The sequence below is a fragment of the Podarcis tiliguerta genome, assembly GCF_965153285.1.
Source record: "Podarcis tiliguerta genome assembly, chromosome: 14".
NCBI lineage: Eukaryota > Metazoa > Chordata > Lepidosauria > Squamata > Lacertidae > Podarcis > Podarcis tiliguerta.
This window is the reverse complement of record NC_139547.1, coordinates 40,879,825-40,904,014: the sequence shown is the minus strand read 5'-3', so window position 1 is coordinate 40,904,014 and position 24,190 is coordinate 40,879,825. Positions and strand designations below refer to the sequence as shown.

The window sequence follows — 24,190 nt, the reverse complement described above, 5'->3', positions numbered from 1 at the left end:
TTTTCATGGAAGTGTTATCAGTATGCCTTAGGGTCTCACACTGCAGGGTGCTTGTTTTGTTCTAAAATTTCAGACCCAGCTTGACTTTTATTTCCCATGTGTGCATGGAGTGTCTTTTAGCCAACCTGATCTTTACAGCCTTACTAACAGCCTGAAGAAGCCAACTGATCTCAAACAACAATGTTATGTTGATGCAGATATGCTCTAGTGGCTGTTGGGAAGTGGTAGCTGCTGAAGGATGCCAGTTGCCTACTAGGGGCTCAAGCATATGGCTGGGTGGCAAGAGAGTGGTTACCTCTGACAGTGATGGGAGATCTGGTGCCTGTCAGATGTTGCTGGACTCCAATGCCAATCAGTCCAGCCAGCATGGGTAATGGTCAGGGGTGAAGCGAATTGTTGTTTGGCAACAACTGGAGGACAGTGGGCTTCCAGTCATGGAGTTCACTTCATCAAACATGGAGGGCATAATCTCTGACCAATCAATGGATACAAGCAAGTAAATGAAGTCAAGGTCTAAATCAGTGATGGCCAAACTTGGCCCTCCAGCTGTTTCGGGACTACAACTGCCATCATCCCTAGCTAACAGGACCAGCGGTCAGGGATGATGGGAATTGTAGTCCCAAAACAGCTGGAGGGCCAAGTTTGGCCATCACTGGAAATGAACACAATATATTTCTATCATGTAGGTCTATAGGAATTCGAAAACTTTGAAAAAAAAGAAAAGGTCTATGCCTGGTAGCCGATAGAATGTACACCAACACCCCCCCAAAAAAACCCCTTTATTTACTTCACAACATCACAATGCAAACACAGTATGTAATATCACTAAATTGTAGCATACTGGCTATGCAGACTAAATTTGTCTCTCAAATACTAGTTACCCCGCAGCAATGAACAAAGGCAGGTTATTTAAAATACATTTCTGGTTACTGTCTTTCATCATCTGGACTTCAAGTTTGTCCCTTTGCGTTTGGATTGCATTCCAGAGACCTTGACTTTATTCATTCGTTTGTACACTTCATCACACCTACGGCTAATCACCTTGCCTTCCTCCTCCTGGGGTTTCTGGGCTACAGCCAACTTGCAGAAGACCTGCAGATCAGGTGTAGAGCATATGCTCAGCATGTAGAAGGCTCCATATTAAGTTCTTGGCTCACCTGGCTACTATATCTGAGGCAGCAGAGCTGGGAGAAGCTTCTGCCCGAGTCCAGGGGTCCAATTACCAGAGTCCTGGCCCAGATACCTTTTGTGACAGCTGTCTTAGCTATTGTTTCAAAAGGCTATAGGGGCCTGACAACTCATCCCCACGGCTCCCTGCCTCTATGTCCCTCTGTACGGTAATTTTATACTTGCTGAAGAAGGCAGTCTGGCCTCCATCTTTGCAATGCTTTGTTTTCTGAGGTTGTCTGTTGTGATCCTAGGGTCTGACTCTCCATCTTTGGGGAGACCCTGTTAAGTGAAGAGACTTCTCTCATCAGAGGCGGTGCCAGCCATCCAGCCTGAGGCACGGCTCTACTTAACACTCAGTTTGAGGCTGCTTGTTGCTGAAGCAACATTTGAGCCTTGCTGCTGTGAGTCTCCAGCTTGAATTCCTCATGGAGCTGTCCAAGGTGCTATCTGCAACCAGAACTTCCGTGCTCTCTTGGGCTACATACACACTATACATTTAAAGTATCTGTCTTCCTCCCAAAGAATCATGAGAACTGTTGCTTGCTAAGAGTCCTGGGAATTGTAACTGAGGAGCAAACTACAACTCCCAGGATTCTTTAAGGGGAAGCCAGGCACTTTAAATGCATTACATGTATGGCAGGGATGTGTCATTGTTTTCCGTTGTCTTACCTTTTTTTGCATCACCAGAAGCAAGTATCTGTTTGTTTGCTTCTGCTTTGCATTGCTGGAAGCAGGACTCTGCCCTGCTTTGCCTTTTCTGCTTACCCATACCTGGAACATTTACAGTGGATGCTCAGGTTGCGAACGTGATCTGTGTGGGGTGTACATTCGCAACCCATGTCTGCGCACGCGCGGGTTGCGATTCGGCGCTTCTGAGCATGCGCAAAGCACGATTTAGCGCTTCTGCGCATGCACAACTGCCGAAACCCAGAAGTAACCCGTTCTGGTACTTCCGGGTTTCGGCAGTCCGCAACCCGAAAAAACTCAACTTGAAGCGGCTGTAACCCGAGGTATGACTGTACTGTGATCTCACACCTGTTAGAATACTTCTGCTGCTGAAGACATCACTTGGACCAGAACATCAATCCTTTGCCACTCACCTTCAGTGCTTGAATTAAACGGGGGCAGTGGGGGGCCTATGTTCAGCAGTGAAGCAAGCCGATCAGGCGCCATGGGTGGTGGGCATGCCCTGTGCCCAGGGGCGGGGCCTCCAAGGAGTCTGCCTGCCTCCTCCCGCTCAGCTGCCCTACAGCTGAGGGGGAGGTGGCGGGCGAACCGTTTGGGGCAGTGCAGAGCCTACGGGTGCTCAAACCACCACGTCACTCCCAGGAGAGAAGCGTGGCTCGGGTGTGCTGCAGGCCCTGTGGTGAGTGCCGCCCGCCATTTTGTCACCCCCTCAGTGCTGACCCCCAGGGTGGCCTGCCCCCCTTCCTCCGCCCCTGCCTGTGTTTTTGACTAAAATTAAGAAGTGTCATGGAGGGGGCTCTGTGGATTTCATTAAGCCTCCCTCCCTCCCCAATAATCAGAGCAACACCTAAGACCTCTGAATGTTGATAGCATCGGAGTAAACAGACCAACTAGAAGACCAAATGACAGTATAAGGCAGCTTTGTAACTTCCAATTTTATTTGCCTGATATAAATCAGCGGTGGTTTCACCATCTTAAATATACTGCATGAGAACAAAGGCTGGTTATTACAGTGGCTGTCACATGGAATGACATCTCATTTTCATGTACTGGGAAGATATATGCTTGCTTTGTTTTAAAATGGGCTTCCCTAGGGAAGCTGTGCGCACTTGCTCAAAGAAGCAAATAACCTGAAACCTGCCAGCACACATCAATCAACCTACCTTTACCCTCTCTGTGTTGACTGAAATTATTTTAGCGGCTGCATGGATGGTGTCATTTTAGAGTTTCATCACTAGGATTTGGAGAATACATAGATGTGCATGTTAACAAACACATTCACATTAGAATAGTCTGCATGGGAATGTGAGGACCCACCTGCACTAGACATTTAAAACAGTATCAACCCACTTGAAACCGTCATGGCTTCCCCCAAAGAATTATGGGGAGTCTAATCTGTTAAGAGCTGTTAGGAGACCTCCCTATTCCTCTCACAGAGCTACAATTCCCTGATTTCCCTTGGAAAAAAGATTGATTGTTAAACTACTCTGGAACTTGTACCACAAGCATTCCTCTTCTCCCAGGCCTTTGGCTAATTAAACAATCTACAACCTTTTATTTTTGTTTGTTACTATGCTATGTAGCTTTGTGTTTTTGTGTTGTAAACCACCCTCTGATCCTCGGATGAAGGGCAGCATAGAAATTTAATAAATAATAATATTAGCAATAATAATATGGGGTTCATTCGCATATATGACCTCCTTCTGCTCCTGTCTCTTCATGTGACACTTTTCCATATAAAGATCACTTGTAGAAACCTTAATTGCTATTATGATCATGGAAGTGATGGTACTCTGTCCCCTTGTAGGAACCAGTCCTATGCATGTATCTGAGCCACTAAAACAATCACCATGCAGACTGCAGTTGAACCTGTTAAGTTGCACCAAGGCTTCAAAAAGCTCAAATCCCCTGCTGTCTAGAATCTAAACACATTGAATGAGGAAGCTGTGTCCCTTCAAACTGTTGCTGGACTGCAACTCCCTGGCCATGCTGAAGGGAGTTTGAGTCCAACAGATGAATGGTTACTGGTTCCTCACCCCTGATCTAACACCCTGCAGGGCGCAGTACCATTGCAACAGCTGCACCCTGCAGTGGTTTGGGTGGAGCTATTGCAACACAGGAGCTTCATGGTTTATAGCTGCGTATCCCCAGCCTTGCCCGGGTTTGCTAGAGCCTGCATTCGTCTGTCAACTGCATGAAGGATTTTCTTCCTTGGGCCTAGCTGCATCTGAATGCTCCGCAGGTCTTCATCCGAGCAAAGCACGAGGGCCTCTAAATCAATGTTTTCCCTCATCAAGATGGGAAGGAATTCGTTCAGGTTCTGGGACGCCAAAAACACCTCTAGGGGGGTGGTCTCCACTTTCTCATCATCCCACCTGATTTCCTCTTCGATCCAAGATTCTTCCGGATTGTTCTCCGTGTCTGCGTCACCACCATCATCTTCAGGCTCTTTGAACTGAAGCAACTCATCGGGCATTTTGAAGCTGATGCCTTCTTTCTCAAGCATCATTGCGTCAAAGTTTTTGCCCATGGTGGGCAAGTTGTTTTTAAATACAATGTTGCCAAGACCTGGCCGGTGGAAGATGGACCTTTGGCCTAGCTCGTCGTCATCTTCAGAAATGCCGTTTTTTCTTTGGAAGTCCTTGGTCAGGTCTTCCTCGTCTTCTTCACTGAACACATCCATCACGGCGGTTCGTCCGGCTGGGGTACCTCCCTCTTGGGGATTTGCTTCTTGACCATCGAGATTCTCCTCTTTCTTTTTCATCCTTCGCGTGAAGGTGTCTTTCATCTTTTGGGGCAGTGTGCCCAGTGAAGTGGATGCAAAGAAACTGGAGACTTTCGTCCTCGTGGCTGTCTTTGAATGCATGGATCCTTTGCTGAAATTCCTGGCCATTTCATGTTGATGTTTCTCCTGACGCAGTTCGCATTCCTGGATTTGCCTTTCTGCATTGCGCCGAGCCTGGGTCTTGAGCTGAGAGACTCTCTTGGGATTCTTGAGGTTCTGCTCAGTAGCGGCAGCATCCAGGATCCGGACGCATTCGTATTGGTTCCTGCTGGCAGCCACGTCCAGAGGAGAACGCATGTCATTATCCAGGGCGAAGATGTTGGCGCCAAAATTGATTAAGAATGTTATGCAATGGACGTGGCCATTGGCGGCAGCGTGGTGGAGGGGAGTGTTCCCCCAAATGTCACACTTATCTGGGTTACCTCTGGAAAGAAACAAAACATGAAGGACTTAGACAATTGAACTCAACTCTGGAGTTTTCCAAAGGCAACATAATAAGGTAGAATGGATGGTACTACTTCAAACTATAGCTGGGAGCACCATTTTTGAATTCTTCCCTGCAAGGCGAAAACTAGTTCACTAAGGAGACCGCTTCTAGGCCAGCACATTCCTAGCTGAGCTACTTTTCTAAGTGTGGGGAATTTTTGCCACTTTATTCCCATTTTATTTTGTTGCAGAGCTGAAATTCCCAGAGTTTCCTGGGAAGAGGGCTGGTTAAACCATTCCGGTCATTGCTTGGGAACAGCCTGGAAATAAAACTTTAAATATCTAGTTCAACTCTACAATCAGCGGGTTCAACTCTACAATCACTGAGGGTTGTGTGGTTGTCATTGACTTGTGACAAGGCCTTTTTGGTGGTTGTTCCCTGTTTGTGAAATGCCCACCCTGGTGAGATGAATCTGTCTCCCTCGCTACTGACTTTCAGGAGGAAGTGAAAAGCATTCCTGTTTGCCCAGCCATTTGATGGCTGAAGATGATTGAGCCTGGGAACCCTGAGATCACAAGGTGACCGAATGTTTTTAACACTTTTTAGAATGTTTTAACTGTAACTCTTTCAGCTGTTTTTAGAATGCTTGTTTTTAAAGTAGTTTTGCTGTGGATGTGTTTGCTCCTTGAAGAGGAAGGGCAAGCTATACATTCAATTAATGATGATGATGATGTTGATGATGTTACATGAAGGGGAGGAGGGATTTGCTTTTTACAGTGATACGGAAGGGGGGGCATGTCTTCTTCACCTCCTTCTTCGCTACAATATATCCATTTATTTCCAATTGTCAATGTCAAAAGGGACTAAAATCTATAAAATTCATAGAAAATCAACGTGCCAATTTGCTCAATTTCTCTAGGACTCCATGACACCTCCCCTGTCCTCCATAATCCCTCAAGCAAGGTGTCAAGACCCTAATCCTGTCAAATCACTCTGCCAAGCCTTTCCTCTGGGCAATGCCAGGTGGCAGACTATGCATACATGGACCATTGTCTTCTCATCACCGGTACTCAGGATGTGCTTATCTGCGCATATCATGTCACCCCTTTCTCGCTGTTCAATCTCGCCTTGAACCTGTTGCGCAATAAACATGGATCTTCTGCAGTTTGCTCCTGTCTCCGGCTGAACTCATTTTCCTCCGCAGGGACCCGCGGACTTAGTCCGACGAGCTGGGTGGCAGAGCAGCCTCGCACCCAGATTTTACCGTAACAACAGCCTTTTGCATACAGCTACAGTTACATTTGCAGCTGAGCACCCCACTCATTACAATCTCTGTCTCCCCGACTTTGGCAGTATGGGCAGGTTTCCCTCTCTGAATATAAATTGTTGAGACTTACATTCAGTGGCTCCCGACAAGCTGTCTGTATCCATGGCAGCCTCTTGTAAATTCAGTAAGAGGAAGCACATCCTGGCTCTATGTACTTAACTTTAATGCTTTGCTATTGAATTCTGATAGAACTCATCTATTTCCCCCAAGGCCTTTGCTCTCCCAACTGTATTTGCTCTTGAGAAGTTTTTCAAACATTTGCACAGAAGGCATTACTTGTCTTCAACTGGAGCTGAATATACACCACATATTCAGAGCGTATCCCAGACTCCTCAACTGTCCCGATAAAATCAGAACGTCCCGTTTTGCGGTGCCACAGCAAAAGTAGTTTCTTTCCCAAATAGGTTTTATCTTAATAGCAAACACAATAAATAAAGAGTTCACTTGTAATACATCAGTGGTTCAGTGCTAATTTCTTCTCTTTCCAAAATAGATTTTATCTTGAACAATTGGAAACACAGTAATAGACAATCCACTTGTGATATACCAGTGGTTCCGTGTTCAGACGTCATTCCGGTAATCCGATGTTTTGTTGCTAAAAAGCTTATTCATCAAACCTTGTAGTAAATAATATACCATATGTAAACGACTTAAAGCAGGGGTATATCTATCCCCATCGGCATGTTTCCATCGGGAGGAGCATAAAAAGAGGATTATGTCCTTCAGTTTGTTAAAGGAGGTTTAACAAACTAAAGGACATCATCCTCTTTCTGTTTTGGGAAAGAAACTATTTTTGCCATTTTTATGGATGTTTATTGTTTGTTTACAGATAGTTGCCTTGGTGATACTATCTTGTGTCAATTGCCGTAGTCATTGTATCACCATCCTGTTCATTGTTTTATTGTAAATACTCAGGCAGGCAGGCAGGCAGAAGCATCAGTAAATACTGTTTGTCCCAAAGCTTCAACTCTCTGCCTATCCTCAGCCTCAGCCTGGCTCAAAATGATCCCCTGTGCTTTACACACACACACACACACACACACACACCAGTCTGAAACATCCTCTGCTTGGATGCAGGGGAAGATCTCCCCCTTGTCAGGAATTTTCCAGTCATTCAAAAGGCAGCTATTGATAGCAATCTGACAATCTTCTGGACAAAGGAGACACGTGCAACTATTTGGGTAAACTCCTGTCCGACTGCTTTAGCAGACTCTTGCACAGACCCCAATCTTGCAATCATACAATTACAGAGTCACCAAACTGGAAAGAACACTCAATGCCATCACATCTACCTTCCCTAGCTCGCCACAGGGGTTGCATCCTGCCAAATTCTGCTCAGTGCAAGCCACTTATATTAATGGGCCTCGGTTGGTCATTCTCATTCATTTTAATGGGTTTCTCTGAGTAGAATTTAGTGGGATGCCACCTATAATTGGGGGTCAGGCAACATAGGTATACTAGTTTAACTGTCCTTCCTTCTTATGGGGTGGTGTTATTGGTTTGTTTTGCTTTCGTTCTTGATTTTAGAATGCATTTTGTGTTTATGTTCTGGAACCATAGTGCGCAAGTTAAGTGCTAATTTCAGTGTTATTTGCTTCCAAAAAAACCCACCCCACCTGCAAATAATATGGAAATTGTTGCGAAACTTGTGCAGGTATTCCACTATAGTTTCGGAAGTGCCTTTTATGTTGCGTTTGTGCTCAAATATAATGAGCACAAGTTTTTTGTGCTTAAATGTAAATGTAATGTGGAATTAACAGGGAAAGGTTGTGAAAGTGCCATGTGGATGCAGCCTAAGCAACTCAGGGCAAAGTACATCGCTATTGCAATACAATAAAATACAATTCAAGAAACAGAAGCAATAAAAATGCAATTGCAAATCACCTAGCACAGAGAACTGCAGTTGCTACAACAGGCAGAAAAATGATTAAGTGCTCTACCAAAACTCTCAACAATGTTCAAGTGCTCTGTAGAGGAAAGCAGTTTGGGAATTGCTGAACTAAATCGTTTTAAGAGGACTGATCTTGTGTAAGGCATCAGAGACACAGTCACACTTAACTGGGAAGAAAGTTTCGTAGAACTCAGTGGGATTAACTTCTGAGTAGATTTATACTGGATCATGTTGTAAGCTACAAATATCACAACCCATGGTTTGGATCTTGCTTCTGCTGTGCACTCACTAGGCAAGCCACTCTCTGAGCAATATGGGTGACAATAATACTACCTGGCAGGGTTGTTGTAAGGATTGCAGCTAGATAATGCACGTGAAGCATGTGAACAATTGGCTTTGATTGCTTTGTATGCAGACCTAGGGCTACTATATACCGGTAGCTTCTCATGAGTTTACCCATAACTGGGTCCAGCTAAACTGTTAAAATCTCATTTTATGCCTATTGACGTCAGTGAAATTATGGGCCTGTCTGTGCAAATAGGTTTCCCTGCAGATTGCGTCACAGTGATTCAATGTTCTCCAACATAAGCCTTAGGGCATCTGTTGTCTTATACCAAAGGTTTTTATATAAAATCCAGACCAGGCACAAACTTTTATTGAGTTTGTCTCTTAGATAATTTAATGTGATCAGTCACAAGTCAGGAAGATGACCCATTTTCGCTCGTTGAGATTTAGGATTTGCCTTTGTGATGGAGAACAAAGAACTTAGGCTTTGGGGGTGCCAGGTTCCCCATAATTCCTGGATTTAGTAAGTGTTAAAATTTAATCAAGCCCCCAGAATCCCCAGCTCCAGCTGGGATTCAATTGCTGGAACAGCCAGGTCAGCGTGAAAATGGCCACTAAGTATGAGTCACTAATTTAACAAAAGCAAGGTGATAAGACATTAAGAAAGCAGGGACTGTGCTCTAGGGAGAGTAATGGCTGGTTTCTGCTGGCATCCAAGACTGTGGCCATGGAAGAAGCAAAACCTTCTTGGTGTGTTAATGCTGTGAGCCCCTCCATCATAGGCTCAGGTTGTATGTGTGTGTGTGTGTGTGTGTGTGTGTGTATATATATATATATATATATGCAAATAAACCATACATCCTAAAGACAACACAGTCTCTGCTGTGCCTCATTTCCGAGCTGTGGGTGAGCGCCTGGAGCCCCTGGAATCTTGCGCTGCTCAGAGATTGGGGTGGCATGCAACATTATTTTGATAATCTATCTCACTGCTGTCTACACTAAGGGCTCATCCAGACTTCCTTTTGTGCCACTTTTCTTAGGCTTTAAAGCTCCATGTCTGAGCAGTGGCTTTTTTTGTTTTTGTCCTGGGGTTTCCCCCGGGGAAACCCACCTTTTACCATTGAATCGGAGCAAATGCAATTGGGCTTTTGCTCTGATTCAGGGACAAAAGATGTGTTTTCCTGGGGAAAGCACTGAGTCCAAAACAAAAAACAAAACCACTCCAACACGCAGCTTTGTGCCTGGAACGTGCTGTGCAAAAGGAAGTCTGGATGAGCGCTGAGTTACAGTGGCTCTTCAGGTTTTGAGGGAGTCTTTCCCAACCCTACCTGGAGATACTGGGGACTGAACCTGGGACCTTCTGCATGCAAAGCATTCTCTGCCACTTGGCGATGGCCTTTCCTCAAAATGTCATTTTGCACTGAAGAGTGGATTCCAATTCCTGCTGCTCTCCAATGGACCACTTGACATTTACTGACCACGTCATGATCTTTCTGCCTGTTGCAGTCATTGTAATGCACTGTGCTAGACGCTACATGGTTTTTAACTGCATTTTAACAAGTTCACCATGGACCACCTGAGTGACGTTTGCAGACCACTGGTGGTCCATAGAGCACAGTTTGGGAATCCCTGGCATAGGGGAACATTTCATCATGTGACATCCCACCCAGCCCAGGTCAGTTCAAAGTGGTATAGCCCAAGCAGGCTATATAGATTGACCACCTCGGTAATGACAAGCCTTGGTTCCTTTTTTCATTAGTGAAGTCTGTGGAGTGATAATTCATTTTACTAGGCTGTAAATTTAGGACAAGCAATTGTACTGTTTAAAGGTTGTTTTTATTGGCAATAAAACATAGCATATGAAAGAGCAAGCCACACCCAAAAGCCAGGAACTAAGAAATGCTTTATCTTCCTATACTTGAAGTTTGCCTTCTGTTCTAACACTCTAAGCCAGCAGTGAGGAATTGAGGGCCACATTCTGTTCTGAACAACTTTCTGGGGCCAACATGCCACTGAGCTTTTACTGATAATAATAATAATAATAAATAATAAATTTTATTTATACCCCGCCCTCCCCAGCCAAAGCTGGGCTCAGGGTGGCTAACAACAATCAAAATAATCCAACATTCTAAAAACCTTTCATTATAAAAATTAATTAAAATCAAATTGATGGCAACCATTAAGCAAGATTCTGTGCAGATTGCCAGAGGAGGGGTCAGGCTGCGCCCTGACCAAAGGCCTGGTGGAACAGCTCTGTCTTACAGGCCCTGCGGAAAGATGATAAGCATAACAGGAGTTGGACTTCCTGGGATTTGTATTCTGCTCCTAATGTCATCTGCCTAGGAACTCTGCTGGGAAGGAGACAAGTTCCCTCCCCGTATAAAAAAGAGAGGAATTCAACCTAAGGTAAAGGTACCCCTGCCCGTATGGGCCAGTCTTGACAGACTCTAGGGTTGTGCACCCATCTCACTCAAAGAGGCCGGGGGCCAGCGCTGTCCGAAGAAACTTCCGGGTCACGTGGCCAGCGTGACATCGCTGCTCTGGCGAGCCAGAGCCGCACACGGAAACGCCGTTTACCTTCCCGCCAGTAAGTGGTCCCTATTTATCTACTTGCACCCGAAGGTGCTTTCGAACTGCTAGGTTGGCAGGCGCTGGGACCGAACAGCGGGAGCGCACCCCGCCGCGGGGATTTGAACCCCAGACCTTTCGATCGGCAAGCCCTAGGCACTGAGGCTTTAGCCCACAGCGCCACCCGCGTCCCTACAACCTATTAGAACTCAACCTATTAGAAGCCTATTTTTTATCTGAACCTGATGCTGTGTAGAGTATTGTTTTCCTGTAAGTATACCTGCTTTCCATCGGAGAATTTGGAGTTCTCTTTTTCTGAGACTCTCCAGTGATCACTGATTGTATGTGCACAAATAAAGTTTACAAGCAGCTGAAGAAATATTTTCCTGCATGAGTTTTAAAATGCACAACAGCAGTGACAGGTGAATTCAGAGGCAAAAAGCAGGTGGATCTACACATGTGAGGGCATACCATACATTTAAAGCACATTTAACACACAAGACTCTTCCCCCCAAAAATATTGGGAACTGAATTTTGCCAGAGGGGCTGGGAACTGGAGCTCTGTGAGAGCAAAACTACAGTTCTTGTGATTCTTCCCCCCCCCCCCCCCGGAGGAGGGATCATGTGCTTTAAATGTGCATCTGATGTCCTTTAAATGGATCTGCCGTTGCTTTTGCATTGCGGATGAGCAAGAGTCATGTTTCTAACCAGGCAAGCAAGAGGCACTGTTACAATTCAAGGGCACATTCCAGCCCGACAAAATTATGTCAGGAGGACGCAGAGCAGGACAAGTGAGGCTTGTGGTTGGGTGGGGAAGTTGTGGCCTGAGGACAGTCCCAAGTGCTGGGCGGAGGGGTACATTTGTCCCCAGTGGGCTGTCAAACTTCAGTGACACCATGCGCAATTTTGTGTCTCCCACCTCTCATGCTCTGTTCTACACTGCACTGTTGTGGCGCCCCCTCAGCACAACACCCCCTGCAGCTGAACCAGTCACACCACCCTAAAACTGCCTCTGTTGAGCTTGAGCCTCCCTCGCTTTATGCATTATTTCAGCATAGCTCAAAGCAGTCTTTTATTCTACACAAACACACACACACCAGTACTACGGCCCTCATTCAATATCCTTATTGGATTTGAAATTGTTTTATACATGTAACTTTGTAATCTGTTTTCGTATGTGTAACAGTTTTTACCTGTTTCATATATGCAATTGTTTCATACACGTTTTTATAAGGTTGTGAAATTGCGTTGAGATGCCTCATAGGAGGCAATTCATAAATGAAATAAAAAACAATAATGTATTTTATGAGTATTTTAAAAACTGGGGCTAACACATAAAAAGGAAGCTGGTGGGTTCCTTTCTTGGTGATGCAGCAATAAAACTACTAGCACATTTGCAAAGCTAAGCAGGGTCTGGTATGGTTTCAAATTGGATGGGAGACCATGTGTTGAGATTCCTGCATTGGGTTGGACTACATGACTCTTGGGGTCCACTCCAACTCATACAATCATTTCCTCCTTCTTGATACTTATCCTCCTCATTGGGCCCTTTGAACAATTCAACTTGTGTCCAAAAATCCACATTCATCTCCCCTGTTCAGACAGCCCTTCATTGTGGAAGTTCAAGAGAGCAGTTCAATGCACAGACGCAGATTCCAACCCAAGCAGATTGAAAGAGATGAATACAGGCTGCAAAGCAGTGTTTGAGGTACCTTTGTGTGAATCTAATTAGAAGAAGATTGCTTCTTAACTGGATTTCGATCACCTACTGCTCCCACAAACGCATGACAGTGCTAAAGGAATTATTGCAGGTAATTATATATATATATATATAAAATCCTGGTTCAATTCTGTTCAATCAATTTCGAAGTCTACAAGCAATTTTGAGTCTACATAAATTGTTGTCTTCCTTGTTCTGAATTCTTTGGGCTGGAAACCTCTGAGTTAAACAGGTTTCCTTGTTGGGAGCATTCCTTCCAGTGTTCAGGCAGAAGGCTCACCACATACACCTCACTTTCTCCTAGCCATGGTTCTGGTGTGGTCCAGGTTAGCTCAGTTGGTTAGAGCTTGGTGCTGATAATGGCAAGGTCACAGGTTTGATCCCCGGATGGTTGCAGATTCCTGCATTGCAGGGGATTGGACTAGATGAGCCATAGGGTCCTTTCCAACTCTATGATTCTAGGAACCTGACCTTTAAAGCCATAAACAGCCTTGGTCCAGTATATCTGAAGGAGCATCTCCACCCCCATCGTTCTACCCGGACACTGGGGTCCAGCACCAAGGGCCTTCTGGCGGTTTCCTCACTGCGAGAAGCCAAGTTACAGGGAACCAGGCAGAGGGCCTTCTCGGTAGTGGCACCCGCCCTGTGGAACGCCCTCCCATCAGATGTCAAAGAGAACAACAACTACCAGACTTTTAGAAGACATCTGAAGGCAGCCCTGTTTAGGGAAGCTTTTAATGTTTGATGCATTACTGTATTTTAATATTTTGTTGAAAACCGCCCAGAGTGGCTGGGGAAGCCCAGCCAGATGGGCGGGGTATAAATAAATTATTATTATTATTATTATTATTATTATTATTATTATTATTATTATTTCTGAGTCAGATCTTGGAACCATCTAGCAGAGTTTTGTCTACATAGACTGTACTCAGGGTTCTCCAGGGTTCCAATTAGGGTTCAACTGGTGTCAGAGACATGGCTGGCAGAGAGGAGTCTGCAGAGTGGGAGGAAGAGGCAGAAGAAAACAGGAACTTGATTCTTTCGCACAACGAAAGTGAGATAAACCCTTCTCACTCTGGAATGCTGCCTGTAAGTTTTCGCAGCAAACTTAAATGAGATGCAGAAGTAGGAGGCAGGTAGTAGGAGGGGGTTGGATTCAGCTCCAGAGGAGGAGGAATTGGCTGCACCTGAGTCTCCAAAGAAGTAGGAGGCAGAGCAAGCGATTAGAACAAGGGAAGACCAGCGGGAACAAGCAGGAAGCGGAGGAGGACCGTGGTGTATATCTGGCCTTGGGAGGAGCCAGACGCCAGTCGAGTCAACTGACTCCGACAGTGAGGAATGAGCTGTGGGAGCTCGGACTGCTGAAAGCCTGTTATTGCTAAATATTCCTCAATTAGTAAAACTGCCAGCATTCCATGTCTTATGTGACAGAAGTGTTAAACCTGACAACTGGAGAACTGCACCAGAGACCTTCTGGATGCAAAGCAGATGCGTTACCACTTAGCTATGGCCCTTCCTTCTAATCTTCTTCAGTATTTCTGCACGCACCCTGGCTCTACAAAATGATGCCCTCTTTCCTCAAGGGTCAGAATGGTTAGGCATGTGTTGAGTGCCCACACCCCAGCAGGGAGTCCACCGAGAACCTGGGACCTGCTCTGGTTATTGTGGAGTTGGAAAAGGTTCAGGAAAAAAGGGCAACCAAAATGATCAAGAGGGTGGAGCGAATCCATCTACAAGCAGAGCTTACAGCGTTTGGGGCTTTTAAGCTTAGAGAAAAGGGGAATAAGAGGTGACCTGAAGGAAGCTTATAAAATTATGCATGAAATGGGAGAAAGTGGATGGAGAAAAGTTTTTCTCCCTATCTCCTAACCCCAGACTTCATGGACATCTCATGAAGCCGAACATTGGAAGATCCAGGACAGATGAGCAGAAGTCCTTATTCACACAGTGACAAGTTAAACACAGAATTCAAACCCACAGGAGGCCCATGATGGCCACCAACTTGGATTGCTTTATAAGAGAATTAGAGAAATTAATGGAGCACACAAATATCAGTGGCCACTAGTCATGGTGGCTATGGTCTGCTTCCACCATCAGAAATAGTAATGCCTTTGAATACCAGCAAAGTGTGTTCTCCATAATAGAGAGCACGTGTTGCGGTGGGGGCCAAAAAGGCCACACCACTGTTGTTGGGCATATTGGCCACATGCTGTGATTGGGCAAGGAGTGTTGATGGGGAGAATGTTATGTTGCTAAAGTGTGGAAGGGGTCAGAGGTCTTTAATACAGAGCTCGCAGCCTGGGGCCTTCTCTTGGGCTGCGTGCACCAGATCACCCGCCCACCCTCTCTGAAAAGGGGGGGTGTTGTCCTCTGACCTTGCTATGCCTGTCATGGGGTCGTCTGCCTTGGGGCAGGGGCCTGGTAGGAATTTTGTCCATTTGGCTGATTGGCTGGTGCCATTTGGTTTTTGCCTGCTGTGTAGCAAATTGTCACAACTTGTAAGGTTGGTGGTTAGGCATTGGTTAAAATTGGTTGGTGGAGGGGTAAGTGCCCACCCCTCCAATAGTGGTGCTGAAAGGGAATTCTGTTAAAGGAATCCAGGGGCTTGCCATCCCTTTCGTCCTAGTCCCTGGCATCGGGCTTGGGCCGTGCAAGCCCCAGGGGGCATGAGGATGAGAGATGAGGGACTGATGCCCAGCTTCATTTCTCCCCAATATGGTTCTCCCTGACTGGCTTTCGCTGGAATCCGGAAATCAGTTCTGTCCCTGGGGGAGGGACAGATAGTCATAACCAATGCCTAAGCAACCACTCACGTGTGTGTATTTAAATAAAATTGTGGCCAAATCCACGCCTAAAACCTTAAACAAAAATTGATGCGTGAAGTGTGATTTATTGGGGTGGCCTGGGGGACCTCGACGCGCAAATGGAAACCACTGAAGAAGGGAGTGTTACTGACATCTGGTTGGCCACTGTGAGAACAGGATGCTGGACTCAATGGGTCATTGGCCTTACCCAGCAGGCTTTACTTAGGTTGCTGCTGTTATTATTTAATAAATTTACATCCCACCCTTCCTTCCAAAGGAGCCCACAGTGGCAAACATGTAAATGATGAAAGAATACAATTAAACACTCCTAAAGACAGTTTACCTTCTAAAAGGATCACCAGCTCTCAGAACTGATAATTCCAAGGTTGCCAAGAATCTTTCATCCATCAAATGCCTGGGTAAATAGGATTTTTGTTAAAAAAAAGAAATTCCCCCTAGAAGTGCTTAATGAGGGAAACAGGCACACCTCAGTAGAGAGGGCATTCCACAAATGAGGAACCACCACTAAAAAGGCTCTGCCATGGCTTCCACCACCAAGCAGGTAGCCCAAACTGACAGCACCACCAACAGGCTCCTTTATGTCTTAAACACAAGGCAAAAAGTTGTATCTAACTAGGTTCGACTCACCCTAGAATCACTGAAATCAAGGCCCATTAATTTCAATAGGTCTGCTCTGTGTAGGACTAGCATGGGATACAACTTCTGGGTGGGGTTTCTTATATAGATTTTCCCTCCTCATCTCCTGAAATCTGATCAGTTCTAAAACAAAGAACCTATTGCATGTTGTCATTTCTCTATCCCAGCCACCTCCCTGCAGGTTTTAGGATTTAAAACAAACAAACAAACAAACAAACAAACAAACAAACAAACAAACCACACACATTGTGGCATCTATCAAAGCCTGCTGAATTTACCCTCTTCGGCAGATTATTTCCATAGCCTCCAGGTTGCCATGGTAAGCCACCAGCAAGGTCGGTGTCATCCCATCCACGTCTGAGGTGTTCAGGTCTTTTCTGGTGGCTTCTCTGAGTAGGTCCAGATTGCCATCGGCAGCTGCCTGGTGGTACCGGGTGGACATCTTCCCCGCTGGTAGGATCCGTCTGAGGCAGAATCCCCCTCACACAGTGTAGCCGTTGGATTCAATGGCTGAATGCTTCCGGAAACACAGCTAGTTAATTAATAGCCACAGGCAGCAGGGCGGTGAGATAAAAAAATGAGGAAGCAAAGGTCACTCCTGTTTGCATCGTTCTTGAAAATGTCATCTCCTCAGTCATAACCTTGAGGGACGTTCACTGTAGTTCTCACAATGCCCAAAAGCCTGTGCAGAGTAAGGGCACCCCATCCAACTCCATTTTATTCAGCATTTGACAAGGGGAAATAGGCCTATTTGTGTTATAAATGAAGGCCTCTCCTAACAAAGGAAGCTGCCTTATACTGAGGCTACATACATCCACACTGCACATTTAAAGCGGTATTATACCACTTTAAACGCTCACGGCTTCCCCCAAAGTTGTGAGGAGACCCCTGCTCCCCTCTCAGAGTTAATGGGGCATCCCATTTTCAAACACAAGATCGTGTCGGCCATTTTGGGTGCTGTGATCTCCCCCAAAGTTAAGGGGAATTTCCATTCAAATGGTTGTGTGTGCCACATCATGTGATTAATTATACAGGGTGGGGCTTACCTGCTAACACCCCCCCCAATATTTTATTCAAGTTGGCACCCTTGGCTAGGAGGCCTGTGTTGCAACATCCTGTGTTACAACTGAATATATTGAGCGACCAGCAGCGGGGGGGGGGGGGGTATCATTTTTTGGCCCTTTATAAGGAAACCAGCCAGAAGAAGAAGAGGAGGAGGAGGAGGTGGAGACTTAATGCCTAAAGAGTCACACTGTCGGTTCTGTCAAGCAGTTTGGAAAAGATCCAATGAGACTCACTGCAAATTTGCAAATTCCCTCTTGGGAATTTATTAGCCCTCCCATTCTAGACCCTTGCAAAGCTCTTAAAGAATGAGCTTCATTTGAGTGGGAGTCTTTCTTCTTCCTCTTTTTGTAAATGTTGAATCAACATTGAATGGTGTTTTGAGCTAGCAGAACGATTCTTTCCCCTTTCATCCTCGGAAAAGATATTCCAAGGCCCAAATGATTTCGCTCTGAAATGGGGAAATGAAGCCTCTGTGTGTGGGACTGATTAGGAGGAACTTGACAGTTGTTTGAAAGGATTATTTTAAACGTCTTATAGTTGTTTGATACCTTATCCTTGTAGTGCAAGCAAGTTTCCTGAAAGGAAGTACATTTCAGTGTGTTGTGGGTCTCACTCCCTTGTAAGCACTAAGCACTGCAGCCTTGGGGTTGGGTGGGGAGTTGGGGGAGAGGACTGGGATTGTTTTATATAAAAAGGTTTGCATCAAAACAATTTAGAGCTGCTGAGAGCACCATCCTACAAAAACAGACACAAATATGTTTTTTTCTGCATTGTGTTGAGCCAAGCATTCCAGATTTCTCTGTTTACCTGGGAGAGTTTGTTTTCTTATCCCTGCTCTACATAAATTATTGCCCCTATTTATAGCTTTTGGAAATGGATTGTTAAAATTTTGTTAATTCGGCCTACTGGGTGTAGTTAGGTCTACAAGGCAGAGCTTTTCCATCACTGCTGTATTTTATTCAATACTTGTATCTATTTATAGACATAGTTATATACCACCATCTCATCAAGAAATTGTGTGGTACAGCATTTAACAATATATGTAACATAAAACATTAAACAGCAGTAATAATACAGGACAAAATAATCATTAACATAACTGGCTGAACAATAATAGTTTAAACCAGTGTGCAGGGCACCCTCATAGCTCTCAACCGTCCCTTATTTGGCGGGAAAGTCCCTTATCCCAGCGCTGTGTCCTGCTGCTGTCCCTTATTGATGATGTCCCTTAAATTTCCCAGGTTTCAAAGGAAGCAGCTCCTCTCCCTCGCTGCCGGCCAGGGAGGAGGGAAGCTCCAACTGTGTTGCTTGGCTGCGTTGCTCACCCAATAAGGAGTCTAAGAACAACCAGGGGGGGGTGGAGCTTGCATGCGTTGTGCCGATCAAATCGGCCGCATTGCCTGGGGACTCACCTTTGCTCAGTGCTTCCCAGCAGAGAGGTGACGGTGGTTTTCCTTGCTGCATCCCTTTTGCCGGGTTGCTGCGCTGTGGGAACCACCGCTTGAGGCTTCGTTTGGCTGCTGGCTAGGCTTTATGCCTTTGGCTTGGAGGGGCTCAGAAGTTGAACATACCTGTGCTGGGAAATTCCCTTATTTTGGCTGCTAATCCCATATTTTCGAGGCTGCTGGTCCCTTATTTTCAAATCTGTAAGTTGACAGCTATGGGCACCCTAAGGTACCTTGAATGCTGGTCAGGGGTGCCTTGGGCAACATTGGCCTCTGTCCCTCTTTCCTTCCTTCCCTCTTCTGGTGCCCTCTTGCATTTTCTGCCTCTCAAAGGCTTGAAGGGCTGTTTGTTGCAGCAGCCCCAACTACAAGCTCCGCAGGCAAATGGTGCCTCTGGGATTGGCCAGGGGGCACTGGTAGAGGAAGAGGAGTGAGGGGGGAGCGCACCACCCCTGGCAGTGCGATCCCGGTGGGGTGCCATCGCAGTTGCCCCCTTCGCACTGGGCACCACACCCCCACAGGTGGCGTACCATGCCCCCAGAATGCAAGCCACGCCCCTGGGACGCACACCAGCCCCGCCCCGCCTGCTCTCCATCTCCCGGTGCCAGAGCATGAAGCTCCGCCACTGCCAGAGGTTGATGGTTGCCAGGAGCTTAGGTGGCCTCGGAGTAAACAAGCAAGCAGGCAAGGGAGCCCAGCCAGCCAGTCCGCCAGCCCTTGCTGTAGTCCCATGCCCCTGAGGCAGGGGGCAGCTCAAAGACCAGGGGCAGCAGCAGCGGCTGCCCGGAGGACTCCCAAGGAGAGGGCAGAGGAGGCTGAAGGAACAAGGGAGGGTGTTAAAAAAAGGGTGAGGGGCTGCCAGCTCTGCATGCAAAGGGGTGACATAACTGGGCTCCTGAGCCCCACAAGAGTGCCGCAGAAAGAATGCAGTTGTTCAAGGGAGCTGTGGACTCAAAAAGATTGAAAACCTCTGGTTTAAACAAGTACATAGGCCCGTCAACATGAAAAGGTATTTGAGAAACGCCTGAAAGTCAAAAGCGAGGATGCCTGTGGCATCTCTGCTGGAAGAATGCTCCATAACATGGGACTGGCAGCTCCAAATGCCCAACTTTTAGTTGAGGCTAGACCCTTCAAGTGTCCCTATTCTCCAGGGACATTCCTGGATTTACAGAAGCCGTCCCGGTTTCTGATTTGATCCTGGAATGTCCCACTTTTCCTTAGGACGTTCGTATTTTCATCAGAGAAATGTTGGAGGGTATGGAGTTATGCAACTCCTGAGCCAAGGAAATCTGAAGGCAGTCCTGTACAGGGAAATTTTTGAATGTTTAATGTTTGATTATGTTTTCATATATGTTGGAAGCCGCCCACAGTGGCTGGGGCAACCCAGTCAGCTGAGCAGTGAATAATAATCATAATAATAATAATAATGGACATCCCTAGTTTCATCGGAGAAATGTTGGCGGGTAAGAACTCTTGGTTGAATTGATAGCATTTTTTGTACTCGTTAATTGCTACTAGGCTCTTAACAAGCCAGACGCTTCTGACGCTTTTGAAGTGACAAAACAGGCTCTGCTCCCTGAGAGTTTATGGCACTCTCAGGCGGCCAACTTCGCTGCCCTTTCATCCCGAAACAAAAATGCAGATTGTGTAATTGGAAACAGTTCCCTGGGAGAACCAGAGCCACTTGCTGCGATTTGCTTGTTAGAGCTGCTGGCGGCATCGAGATCAAAGCTCTGGTGCGGACAAAGCAGCAGACAGCTCAAAAAGCAGAAAGCAACTTGAGGCTCCATGAGAAGAGATGGTTGGCAGAGAAATCTTGGTAACTGCCTGCAGCCCTCATCAGGCCGTGCTTTTTCCTGCTACTACACCTTTTTATGTAACGTAGAAAAAAAGCGCTTTCTCTTAGCTTTTGGCTCATGTCTGTTCTGCAATGTTCTATGAACACAGATAACAGCCCTGCTTTGCCCTCTCCCTGGAGTGTTTTTGCCTGGCTTGAAAGTGCCCTGGAATTCCTGAAAACGCCTCTTGCTTGCCTGGAAGGGAGAGATAAGAGAGATGTGTTTGTGGACAGAACTAGAGAAAGTGGAAATTTGCATTCTCTGCTCCTCCCACTTTAGCCTCTGGCCCCACCCACCACCACTGACAGGTGGGCCTTGGGACATTGCCCAGGCATTAATGCGGCTCTCAGGCTGTGAAAGGTCTCCCATCCTGGTCTAATGCTATGTATCGGGTGATGTGGTGTTACCGTTTGCCCTAAAATGTTGATGAGTTCTCATGAGGACTTTTTGGGTGTGTGTGTTGTTGTTTTTTTAAAAATTGCAGACTGATGTGGAAATGTGGAGAACCGAACTCAAGGGTGGAAAAACGAGAAACTGAAAGAAACAGAAAACGACAGATTCTCGTATGAGAACCAGTGTGGTGTAATAAAGGCCATGTTCACACCATTCATTTAAAGCGCTATGATGCCACTTTAAACAATCATGGCTTCCCTCCAATAATTCTGGGAGAACGAGTTTGTGATGGTTGCTGAGAGTGGTTAGGAGACCCCTGTTCCCCTCACAGAGCCACAGTTTCCAGAGTGGTTTGACAAGCAGTCCCTCTTCACAGGGAACTTGGGGAATTATAGCTCTGGGAGGGAAATAGGGAGTCTTTAGGGAAGATATTAGCTTTTCTGTGTAGGGGTATGTGGATGGATGGTTGTATATAAAAGCATGCAGCCACATTCAGAACTCTGAAGTGGGTAGCAAATAAAGTGTTTGTTATACTATAAGCCACTCAGAAAGACCGGCTTATATCTCCCTTGTTGAATTGCACATTGTTGACTATGCCATTGGGTGGAAGTATTCAGTTGGCTGATGAGTAACTCTGCTCAATTCTCCAGAAAATAAATGTGTGGAAACTTAAAGGTAAAGGGACCCCTGACCATTAGGTCCAGTCATGACCGACACCGGGGTTGCGGTGCTCATCTCGCTTTATTGACCAAGGGAGCCGGCGTACAGCTTCCAGGTCATGTGGCCAGCATGACTAAGCCGCTTCTGGTGAACCAGAGCAGTGCACGGAAACGCCGTTTACCTTCCCGCCGGAGTGGTACCTATTTATCTACTTGCACTTTGATGTGCTTTCGAACTGCTAGGTGGGCAAGAGCAGGGACCGAGCAATGGGAGCTCACCCCATCACGGGGATTCGAATCGCCAGCCTTCTGATTGGCAAGTCCTAGGCTCTGTGGTTTAACCCACAACGCCACCCGCATCCCTGTGTGGAAACTTACTGCACATTTATTTATTTAGCCCCTGAAAATGACTTCTTGACAAACTGCTTGCATTCCAAAAATAAAAAGGGCATTGCAGTTTGAGTCTGCATTACCCTGCAGAGTAAATCCAATTGAAAACAGAATGTGTGTGTATACTAGGGTGGCCATATTCCACAAAGTGAGCTGGTGGATACTCCATGTTATTTTGCTTTGGGGAGTCTGTGTAGGAAGAAGGCTGGCCTACATATGAGGCAAGGTAAGGTGACCGCCTCAGGCAGCAGGATTCACAGGTGCAGCAGATCCTGATGCAGATCTTTATTCCCCCTTGCTCCCAATGTAGATCCTCGCTCACCCCTTCTTCCCTGGCAGGGCATTTTGTGGATCACCTCAGATGCCAAAATGTATTGGGCCAGCCTTGTAGGAATCAACAAGACCGTACAGGGTTGCTGTTTTTAACAGTCATGGTGGGGGGGGGGGGGAGTTGATGGCCTACTATCAGATTCAGGTTACACAGTTGAAGCTGAGTTGTAGCTCTTGTCCAACAAAGCTATTTCCCCCAAAGATTGGACCTGTTAAAAAAGTGAAGGGGAAATGCACTGGGAACTGTGGCACAACCCTTTGGATGCAATCTCATTTAACCTCCCTGCAAACTGTTCAGAATGAATGCTCGTTAAATAGTTGACACGCGTTTTGGGATTAATATGTTGGGATACTGCCAGGGAGACATAGTCCATCTTGACTCCACGTCGTCTCTGGACGCCCATCGATCTCCCACAGACACGCAGTATCAGCAATTAGCGACATGAGCTCCAGAAATAGCTTTGGCACATTCCGGAACTGATGCACGCTCTTATCAGTAGAGTTCACACAGCGAAAGATGCACACAGGAGATCATTATTTCCAAGTTTATTCAGCATTGATCAGAACAAAGAAAAACATGACTGCCTGCTTGAGAGTTTCTGGCAGAGAGAGAAACGAAAGCAAAGACACAACAGAAATATCCTGTGAGACAGGAAATGCGCAGGCTGTAACACAAACATCCTGCTCCCTTTTAAGGTGGAACGGAAATATCCTAACAGAATATGCCTTAAACAGGCCAGCTTGAAGTGCCCTGGAAATAATTGCATGCCCTCCAACATTTCTCCAATGAAAATAGGGATGCTCTATTCCATAATAATAATTTCACTATTTATTCCCTCCCTCCCCCCCACATCTGACTGGGTTGCCCCAGCCACTCTGGGTGGCTTGCAATATATATAAACACATAATAAAACATAAAACATTTTAAAACTTCCCTATACAAGTACCGCAGTGGTACTTAATTCATTCCGGAGGTCCATACTTAACCTGAAACTGTTCTTAACCTGAAGCACCACTTTAGCTAATGGGGCCTCCTGCTGCTGCTGCGCCGCCACAGCACGATTTCTTTTCTCATCCTGAAGCAAAGTTCTTAACCTGAAGCACTATTTCTGGTTTGGCAGAATCTGTAACCTGAAGCGTGTGTAACCTGAAGCGTATGTAACCCGAGTACCACTGTACAGAGAAACCTTTAGCTAGCTTGGGGGTCAGATAAACCCTTCCCCAACATTGATGAAATTAGGGACATCCTACTATACCCTCCAACATTTATCCGATGAAAAAAGGGACGTCATAAGGAAAAGTGGAACATTCCAGGATCAAATCAGAAACTGTGACAGCTTCTATAAATCTGGGCCTGTCCCTGGAAAATAGGGACACTTGGATGTTCTGTAATTGCATTAAACAGAGCAGGACTTGCAGCTTTTCAAGGAATAGGGATGAGGGGCCCATATAACTCAGTGAAATGTGGGCTGAGGTTCTATACTCGCTTACATGGGTGCAAGGCCCATGTCAGGGAACTGCCATCGGAGCAGGAGGAGGTGAGAGGGCTCCCGGATGATGTGGGAGAGGGTCCCAGTAGGAGGAGGGATAGCCCACACGCAGGGGATGGTAATCAGCATAACACCAGTGGAGAAGGGGAGGAATCATAGAATCATAGAACTGTAGAGTTGGAAGGGACCCTGAGGATCATCTAGTCCAACCCCCTGCAATGCAGGAATATGCAGTTGTCCCATACGGGGATCAAACCTG

The 24,190-nt window shown here is 46.1% G+C and overlaps 1 protein-coding gene across 1 annotated transcript; it reads right to left on the bottom strand.

Annotated features, from left to right (window-relative positions):
- Positions 1-2,777: 2,777 nt before the first annotated feature.
- ANKS4B (ankyrin repeat and sterile alpha motif domain containing 4B) lies at positions 2,778-17,090 on the bottom strand. The gene is made up of 2 exons (XM_083413657.1): positions 16,600-17,090; positions 2,778-5,066 (listed from the first exon to the last, which is right to left on the bottom strand). Exons 1-2 carry the CDS (start codon positions 16,761-16,763, stop codon positions 3,989-3,991), a joined length of 1,242 nt encoding a protein of 413 aa, XP_083269783.1. The 5' UTR covers positions 16,764-17,090; the 3' UTR covers positions 2,778-3,988.
- Positions 17,091-24,190: the final 7,100 nt, after the last annotated feature.